This window comes from Perca flavescens, chromosome 7, assembly GCF_004354835.1.
Source record: "Perca flavescens isolate YP-PL-M2 chromosome 7, PFLA_1.0, whole genome shotgun sequence".
Classification (NCBI taxonomy): domain Eukaryota; kingdom Metazoa; phylum Chordata; class Actinopteri; order Perciformes; family Percidae; genus Perca; species Perca flavescens.
In genome coordinates this window covers 6,570,913-6,580,750 of record NC_041337.1, presented here as the reverse complement: position 1 = coordinate 6,580,750, position 9,838 = coordinate 6,570,913, and the positions used below count along the sequence as shown (strand labels likewise).

The window sequence follows — 9,838 nt, the reverse complement described above, 5'->3', positions numbered from 1 at the left end:
GAAATAGACCTCAGAGAAAGAGGAAGATTATTCCAGTCAAAAGGAGCTTTATATTGAAATGCTCTCCTACCAGCTACAGAAAATAACCTGTTTGGATTGTGCATTTTTGACTTCATGCAATGCCCGCCTGAGTGACCTCAAGCAAAGTCTTCATGATGTAACAATATGCACTAGATTTGCTATTAGATTTGTCACTAGCAACACCCTTACAAAAAGCCCACTGATTGTAAGACTAGTAGGAGAAATGGCATATCAAGATGAAGTCAGAACTATATGATTTCCGGTTATTAAATACAACAGCTCTTATATATCTGCAGCTATAGTTTAAATTGGATGACTAGTGCTCTAGCTTTGCAGATGTCTTCAGTAAATATTTGAACTTGGGTGCAGTACTGTTTGCTGTAGATAAATTGACAGAGCAGCAGTTCCTGTTGATACAATAACTTGTTGGACATATTGTAAGGACATTTTATAAGAAAATGAATGCCAATAATAAGAAACCAAACCGGCTGGATTTTCATTTACAGTGCACCTGATACATTTGGCTTAGCTTGAGTGTTTAGCTGTAAAGGAAGGACCATGTTTGAGGCCACAATATATTACCTTTTTTTAATTATTATTTTAAAAGCAGGCGTGCCGACGAGGGGCTACCAGAATATGTGTTTAAATGGACAAAACTCAAGCATTTTACTGTCATCTTTGACTGTCTTTTTGTAAAGGGTTTCCGCCCCGCTAGGTGGCGGCGAGGCTATACTCTTCTGTGGAGTAGTGCCGTCTATGTGCAGTCGAGGAAGCCGAGATGGCAGCCACCATGAAAGGACCTGTAAGTATTGAATTAATATTCGTTGTATTGGTTGTCGAGTTAGATACACTCCGTTGCAGTCACTTATGGATATTCAAATAAAAAACAGTAGAGATGTATGTGTGGGGGGAAAAAGACACAGTTGCCGGTGCCAGTAATATACAAATCATGGTCACGCCCTCGTGGAGCTCATGTCAACGACAACGTTAGTAGCTAGCGTAATGCTAACGTAGAATTAGCTAGATGTACCCTGTGTTTAAAGTTAAAGTTAGTCCACCGAGAATGTACTAGCCTAATGATGAAGAAGATGATGATAACCAGCTGAACTAGGTCTGTGATAGTTGGCAACGGTGACTGACAAGACACTACCGTTACTCAAGCTGTCGTCTTGTCTATAGCTTGCTTGCTAACGGTAGTTAGCTAATGTGACCATTCATATTCATTCTAAAATGTAGCTAGCTAGCTAGTGAACCAACTGGATTTTGTCATGTTCCGTTTATGTGGTCTACTTCAACCAAAGATACACATACATTTTACTTAAGTAAAAGTAGCAATACCCCAGTGAATAAATATTCTGTTCCAAGTAGTACAAGTCCTGCATATAAAATTTTACAAAAGTATTAGAATCAAAATTAAAATTACCGAAAGAGTACTCATTAGCTATGCAGAATGGCCGGTTTCAGAATAATATATATTATATTAGTGAATGTTATTTATTGATGCATTCATGTGTCCATCACTTTAACGTTGCAGCTGTTAAAGGTTGAACTATTTTGAACTACTAATCTTATAATTATAGATTATAAATAATAATAATTATTAATAATCATTTCCCTCTGAATTGCAGTGGACTATAAGTATCAATTATCAGAAAATATAAATATTCAAGTTTAGTAAATTACTTTGTTTGACACTGACAGTGCATATTATTAATAACATTTCTGAAAATTAAAAGAGTTGGCTCATTTTCATCTGTAGTCCCCGGCAGTTAAAGTTAAATAGTTAAAGTGCTCATATTATGCTCATTTTCAGATTCATGATTGTATTTAAAGGTTGTACCAGAATAGGTTTACATGGTTTATTTAAAAAAAAACACCATATTTTTGTTGTACTGCACATTGCTGCAGCTCCTCTTTTTACCCTGTGTGTTGAGCTCTCTGTTTTTAGCTACAGAGTGAGACATCTCACTTCTGTTCAATCTTTGTTGGGAGTCGCACATGGGCAGTAGCTAGGTAAGGACTACTAGCCAGTCAGAAGCAGAGTATGAGGGAGTGCCATGCTAGCAGCTAGGCGAGCATTATAACGTGTGTTACAAAGTGACCACGTTTGTCTCTGAAGTAAAGGCTGGACTACAATAGAGCTGTTTGGAGCAGTTTGGGAACAGTGTTTTCTGTTGGAGATGGTAAGTCCCTTTGGGGTGGACTTTGGGCTTTTTCACTTTGTAAACATATAACATACACAGAAAGATATATAACACAATAAAGGAAAGGGGGGGGGAGCCAAAAAGCACAATATGAGCACTTTAAAAGACCAGATGCTAGAATAAAATGATAAAAATGATAAAAGCAATGGAAAACATGCAGATACAAACAATCTGCACCAGAAAGACAGCTCTTATAACATACAAAATGAACAATTGCATGACAACACAATGTTAGGTTAATGTTAAAGTGTGGCTATTAAGTATATTAGTAAAGTACAATTACCTCAGGATTGTACTTGAGTAAGTGCACAGAGTTGCTGTCCACCACTGACTTTAAGCACAGCTTTAAGTGTTTTCCTCTTGTTTGCAGGGAGTTGAAGATGTGAATGTTACTTTTGAAGACCAACAGAAGATCAATAAATTTGCCAGGAACACGAGTCGGATGACCGAGCTGAAAAATGAAATTGAGGCAAAGAAAGTAAGCGCTGTCAATAGGGCTGGGTACCGAATGTTGATACTTTTATGGTATTGAAAAAAATACTCCTATCCTATGAGTATCAAAAAATTCTTTATCTTTCGGTGCCAAATTTCGGTTCCAAAAGCATCTGAGCTCGTAAGCGCAAGCTTATCTGTCCTCTCTGCATATTGACACAGAGCGGAGCTCCGACCGACACGCACGCACACGGAGACGTGCGGACGGAGTAAACTGTCTGCAGTTTTGTTGAAATCTCAGAGAGTCACGGTTGGTTTTAAGTGTGGTTACAGTTTTTTTTAAACTTCACGCAGACAGCGTTTGCTGCAATATGATATTAATGGCGAGCCGAAAGCGGTGGCGGTGCTGTTGACGTTACACTTCCTCTTACAAGCAGCCACAACGGTGGTTTCTCTGCCCTGATGACTGACTGACAGGCTGAGCTTGCAAGGCACTTTTATTAATGTTACTCTAAGTGAGCAGTTTTTTTTTTTTTAACAATGATAACTGTTTTGATTCACAATTAAGGTGGAAAATAAAAGCTTTGTGTTTACTGTATTTTTGTTGATGTTGAAATAAAAAACATATGGTATCGAAAAAAAGTATCGTTAGGAATCGGTATCGAAACGGAGGTATCGAAATTGGCACCGGATCGAAAAATTCTGAACGATACCCAGCCCTAGCTGTGAATATCACACACTCAAGGTTCACTTTCTGCTCAGCTGAGTTTACAACAGTCATATTTTTAAAACATTTTGGATAATCATGGGGTTCATTGGGAATAATATAATTGTGTTTAGACCTGATACTGTATCTCTTAACTGACTGACATAGGATAATGTACCTCACTTGCAACAGTCCTGTTTTCGTGTGGATTGAAATGTTGCTTTTTAAAACTTTTGTAAGGAAGTGTTAAACTTAATGGCCATTTTGGAGGCTGTAGTTTGTGGTGCTGTTGATTTTAATGTGATAAACTGAGAGGTGTCTGCGTTGCGTGCGTGTGTCGGAGCTGAGCCCCGCTCTCTGTGAAAGATGCAGAGAGGACCGAGAAGCTCGTACTTACACGCTCTGACGTACCGGAATTTGGCACCGATTGATTTACACGTTGGTCCTCGGTAATACCAACGTAATTCTGCACTTGTGTACTGATATCACGGGACAACTTTTAACCTCGGTGAGAAATATCGTGGGACGAGATCTCGTCACACCTTATCTATTAAGTATAAACTGGTAAGACTCATTGCAGCCACAAAGCACAGCCTTAGAAAATGGAAAATTTGAATCAACCCTGATTTCACAGAATCCTCATTTGTTCAGATAGATTACGGTTAAAGGTGCAGTAGGTAAGCCTTATAAAAGTAACTTTCTGTCATATTTGCTGAAACTGACCATATGTTCCAGTAGAAATACATGAAATGGGTAATAAAATAAAATCTGGCTCCTCTGGCACCACCTACAGCCTGTAGTGCGATTTGCAAAAATACACCGCTCCCTGTTCAGATGCACCAATCAGGGCCAGGGGAGGTGTCTAACTGCTTGTCAATCACTGCTCATGCACACTCATTCATTCTCCCTTGTCGGGGGAGGGGCTTAGGAGTTAAGTTGTCGATGTTCAAATTTTTTGGCTAAGTCATGGAACTTCGCAATCCTACCTACAGCACCTTTAAGTGTGGTCTGAAGGGCAATGCGAAAGCTAAATCAGTGTTTCTGAAATGTGGGTATGCATACCACTAGGGTACTTTAGAGTACTGCAGGGGGTACGTGAGATTTTTTCAAAATACTAATTTAAAAATATGTCATGCATACACTATTGGTCAAAAGTTTGGGGTCACTTAGAAATTTCCACTCCATTATAGACAGAATACCAGCTGAGATAAGTTGCATTGTTTTGTTTTTTAACCAGGGCAGCAGTTTTCAGATTCCATTATGTGCTTACACCATTATCAGCAACCATTCATCCAATGTTCCAAATGCACATTCTGTTTACTAATCTGATATTATTTTAAAAGGCTAACTGAGAAAACATTGGAGAACCCTTTTGCAATTATGTAAGCACAATGTAATCTGAAAACTGCTGCCCTGGTTAAAAAAGCAATGCAACTGATCTCAGCTGGTCTTCTGTCTATAATGGAGTGGAAAGGAAATTTCGAAGTGACCCCAAACTTTTGACCGGTAGTGTAATTCATAAAATAATTATAATAATAAATATATTTAGTGATTCTAAACATTTTGAAGTATAGCATTTAAAGGTTGTTGAGTTACACCGTTGTTGTTTAGTAAATCTATCATTGACAGCGCTTTATTGCACCCCTTACATACAAACAAATATGTTTTGCGCTGGTCAGGGGGTTCTTGGCTTAAAAAAACAACAATTCCAAGGGGTTACGTTAGTGAAAAGTTTGAGAACCACTGTGCTAAATTACTCGTACTAATTTGTTAACAGCCCAAATTGAGATTAACGACCTGCTAATGTCTCCCCTGCAGAAATCGCTGCAGAACTTACAGGATGCCAGCGACGACCTAATGATGTTAGACGACGACTCTCTGTTCATCCCATATCAAATCGGTGATGTCTTTGTCAGTCACAGTCAGGAAGAAACGCAAGAGATGCTGGAGGCCGCAAAGGTAGGTTTCTTCCTACCTTTCCATACTCTTCACTTCTTCTTAACTGATTGAAACCAGACCCTGACTCCATGCTCTGTATTAAGTTTGAGTAGTTTATTTTGCACAAATTCCTGCCTCATAGCAAAATGAAGCAAGTGAAACATTGAGGTATGTGTAACTATCCTCTGAGCTTCCTGTTTTAAAAAAATGGGATTTACTAACATTTCTGAAAAGCCCCCATGATTGCCCCATTAGACTGTGTTTGAGATCATAATAACGCATTTTTTATTTAAATAGCGCTTTTTACAACGCTCAAGACACTTAAGAGTTTAGAAAAAGAAATCCACAATAAAAGCAGCTCGAAAGGGCGCCCAGAGAGCTCAGTTGGTAGAGCTTTCAAATAAAGGCCTAAAAATGCCCCAAAAAAATCTTCTATAAAAAAAAAGCAGCTCAAAAAAGGCGAGTAGCTGCTGATGAGAAGCATTATAATAAAGTCTAGGTTGTAAAACAACCAACAAAATCTTAACTAATGTCTCAATGTGCATGAAGCCTTAAGTGTTATTAATAAGTATTCATGTTATGTTCTCACAACAGAATCCTTTTTCAAATGAAAGCATGTGTCCTGTGCATCATCGACAGCACTACAGCCTCATTTGGCTGTAGTGTTGTCGATGGTAACTTAGCAATCGCGGCCATTCCAGTCAATGATTGACATTCCACGAGCTGCGCCACGGCGCGTCCCAGAAGCGTGCGGTTCGGACAGCCGGACAGGCAGTGAAACTGCGAAACTATCCAGTCAATTTACCAAAACGCACCCTGCAGATATCGTCACCTTTACAACACCACGGACAATGAGAGATTCATCTTGGAGGTTGAAAAACATAATACCACATCCCAGATTATTTTTTTCATAAAAGAGAAGGCATGGAGTTTAACTGCAGGAGCGCTTGGAGTGGAAGGTAGAAACTAGCTTAATAAACACGCAATTGTTCTGTAAAGCACTTGTAGAAACAGTATAATCTGCGAGTCGGGCAGCAAGACGCTCCACTTCTGAGAGACGCCCGGTGTGGTATGGCGAGCCGCGGCGGAGGACGGGACAAAACGGCGGCGCAGCCGGAACGCAGCACAGACACGCCCAGTGGAGAATCGCAGTTACAAATCACAACTGCACCAAGAATAATCTGTAAATCTGACAAAGGGTGCGTTTATTTGTGATGCAGATTGGAATCAGGTGTTTGGCATGTATATACAGCAGGAGATCATGCCACAATGTGTTGAATGTAAAAGTGACCCAATCTCCAAACTTTATTCATATTTGGAGATGGCAGTGTAGACCCATAACTGCATCGCAAATTCAAAAAATATTTTTACACGCATAGTGTATTTTGTCTTTTATGAGTTGAACTACATATATTTTTTAAAGTTTATATACAGGTTGCTTGTATGTCACAAATTGACAAAATGTAGAAGCATTCCTTTATATGTGCAGTGATAGTTTGTCCAGAGCACTGGAACAGTGAGAGACACTCCAAAGCCGTTTGAGATCCTCCTTGGTGCACCTTTGGGAGAAGAGCTGGCCAGTATCGGTGCCTGCCAGCTGCTGCCCCATAGAGAAGGGCAGCCATTGGCCTTCAGATTGCACCTTGTCCTCCCCATCTGTCACTTCCAGGATCTTCCTGTTTGTCCTTGATAGGGCTGCACATTATATTATCTTTTTTTTATCGTCATCGTGATATCAACCGGCGCAACAAACGCATTACAAAAGACACACTGAGATTTGTGAGTTGAAAGAAAATATCAGTAGAAAACTGCACTTTAAATATGGAAAATCATTCTTTTTTTTCTTTTTTTTTTCAGTGGTGCCTTTTTATATTCAATTCAATGTTCAGTTTGTTGAATAAAATAACTTTGGAAATGATTATTTGTTTTACATTCAACAAGTAGTTTGTTGTATTTTAGCAGAATACTGAATGCAGCAGGAAGGCCGAACTGAGTAAATAGTAATGTCTGTTTATCTGAAGTAAATGTTATCGCGATATTCAACAACGTTATCCCGTATGGCATATTTTCCTCATATGGTGCGTCCCTAGTCCTTGTATCTGCTGCTGCTGCTTCATCACACTGCTCAGGCCCAGGCTGATTGAATGACAAACATGTTGCGGCTCACTTTTCAACTCGTAATATCTGCTGATTATAATTTAGTGCACGTTAATGTGCACAGTCTTTTCTTTCCTCATCACATTTTCTTCTCCTGCCTTCAGAGTGTTTTTATCGACTCACCTAGTGGGAGTAATTGATTTAAAACTGATTAATGGAAATGCCCGTTGTTGCATGCCTCATATGGGGAAAACTGTAGTGGGTTGTGGTGTAATTGGAGTTTATGTTCTGTAATCAGGAAACACTGGAGCAGGAGGTCAAAGGCCTTGAGGAACGAGTGTCCGCGATACAGCAAGTATTGGGTGATCTGAAGGTCCACCTCTATGCCAAGTTTGGTAACAACATTAACCTGGAGGCAGACGAAAGCTGAGCTGAGAAATGGACACTGACAGCTTCCCCAACACGGACTTTTTTTCCCCCAACACGGGCTCTCGAATCACATCCACCGAGTGTTTGCCAAACAAAAAAAAACCAGTAGGATGGCTTAGATTGGCAGCTTCTGGCTTTTGTTTGCGCCTATGTTGTATGATTCTTCAGTTAAGATTTTGGCAAAAAAATTCACAAGGACAACAAAGATTTGGAGACTAAATAAATGTCCATCATTTCTAACGTCTTTTAATTGGTCCCTTATTTAATGCTCATGTTGTTGTTTTTTTTACTCTGTCGAACAAACTAAAGTAAAAAAAAAAAAAGAGAAACAAAACGTATTGTAATAAATACAAAAAATATCTGCTTGATCTTTATTCATGATTTTGTGGTGTTCATAATCAAATCAAGTTGATTAAATGAGTACCCTCTCTTACTGATCTACACGTTGTCTATTGTCTTTTACAAAGAACACGAAAATGAGAAGCTGAAATACTTGGAGCCGATTTCATCTTCACTCAGAAATGGAGCGACAAACCGAGCCAACATGCATCCCGACAGTTTTTTTTTTTTTTTTAAGAGGCTTGAAGTATCTCTCAATCTGTGGCCATAACGTTTCTTTAGACATGATTTAGCATTAGTGTGCATGTCTGTAAAATGGAGTTGAAGCTTAGCCATGAAATCCACAGAACGGTCTTAAAATACAAAGGCACAATTGAAGGTATTCTCATTAGGAAAGATGAGAAAAACATTTAAAACTATGTTTTTTTTGACCAAATGTGGGTGAGATTAAAAGAACCAGTGGGCGTGCTGGTCTTACAGGGAGGTGTGTTCAGGTAACCTGACTCCGCCAGATGGATTGCTTCGCATTTGCTCGGCATATCCATCTGGGAACTTTCCGTTGGAGAACTTTTGGGAAGGGGCGGAAATACTGGTTAGCTGATTGGATGAACCATCTGTCTATCACCTATGTTGGTGATAGATGGGCCAAATCAGCCAATCAGATCCACGAAGCGTATGAAAATACTACCACAAGCCCGCCCCTGCTGCTGCAGGCAAAGCCTAGCTCGTTAGCTCAGCATGCAAACATGTCGGTAAAGGATATTTGCCGTTTGTGTAACGAGAATTTAGGAATAAAAGGCACCATTTCAGGTTCCTGGTCCATATTCCAAAAGAAGGATCCAAGAGGAAAAAAGCATTAGTGAGCAGCTACCGCTGTCTGAAAATACTGGTTAGCTGATTGGATAAACCATCTGTCTATCACCACCTAACCCACCTCAAAACCAACACTGATTGGCCCGGTCGATTGGCTAACGGCTAAAATAATAATACTGATGCATCAGTGTGAAGTGGAGCTAGTTAGAACTACTTTACACATAGTCACATAGTTAGTCCTGTGGTTCCCAATCTAGCATTGGGATCCCTCTACAGTCACAAGATAAGTCTGAGGGGTCCTGAGATGATTATTGGGGTAGGAAATGAGAAAAAAACAACGTCCCCCACAATCTAAAAGTATTTTTTAACTTTTATTCTAATCTTTTGCTTATTTTTGCTATTGAATAATTTGACCTATTTTGGCTTGGATAGTTATTGAAATCATCAATCATGAGATGAGAGTTTTCTCTTTGCTGGAACTACTAACAACTCTTGAGATCTTAAACATGTCTAGACATGGGCTCACAATCCCAAAATGTTGGGAACCATTGGTATAGTCTTTATTGGTGTATAGTGTTTTTTATAAGCTTATCACATATGTCAAATAGTCTGAGAAGTAGCTAGTAACTATAGCTGTCAATGAAATGCAGTGACGTACATTATTTCAAAAAGTATGTAGTCGCGGAGAATGGAAATAAGTAAAATGACCTCCCGAGATTGTCCTTAAATGTAAATGTAATTAGTTACTTTCCACTACTGGAGTATACTGTACTATGTAAATCCTTTTGAAGTCATTATTGACCACGTGTTTGATTCAACTGGCTTAGGAGGTCTTTTTATTAAAACTAAACAAATGAGC

The 9,838-nt window shown here is 39.2% G+C and overlaps 1 protein-coding gene across 1 annotated transcript; it reads left to right on the top strand.

The window, feature by feature from the left end:
- Nucleotides 1-719: 719 nt before the first annotated feature.
- On the top strand, nucleotides 720-8,071 carry pfdn4 (prefoldin subunit 4). The gene is made up of 4 exons (XM_028583163.1): nucleotides 720-823; nucleotides 2,596-2,703; nucleotides 5,182-5,322; nucleotides 7,697-8,071. The coding sequence occupies exons 1-4, from the start codon at nucleotides 800-802 to the stop codon at nucleotides 7,826-7,828; spliced, it is 405 nt and encodes a 134-aa protein (XP_028438964.1). The 5' UTR covers nucleotides 720-799; the 3' UTR covers nucleotides 7,829-8,071.
- The last annotated feature ends 1,767 nt before the right edge of the window (nucleotides 8,072-9,838 follow it).

Coding starts and splice junctions, on each gene's coding strand:
- pfdn4 (XM_028583163.1), top strand. CDS start 800: ATGGCAGCCACCATGAAAGGACCT. Junction 2,704..5,181: donor ATGAAATTGAGGCAAAGAAA/GTAAGCGCTGTC, acceptor TCTCCCCTGCAG/AAATCGCTGCAGAACTTACA. Junction 5,323..7,696: donor AGATGCTGGAGGCCGCAAAG/GTAGGTTTCTTC, acceptor TTCTGTAATCAG/GAAACACTGGAGCAGGAGGT.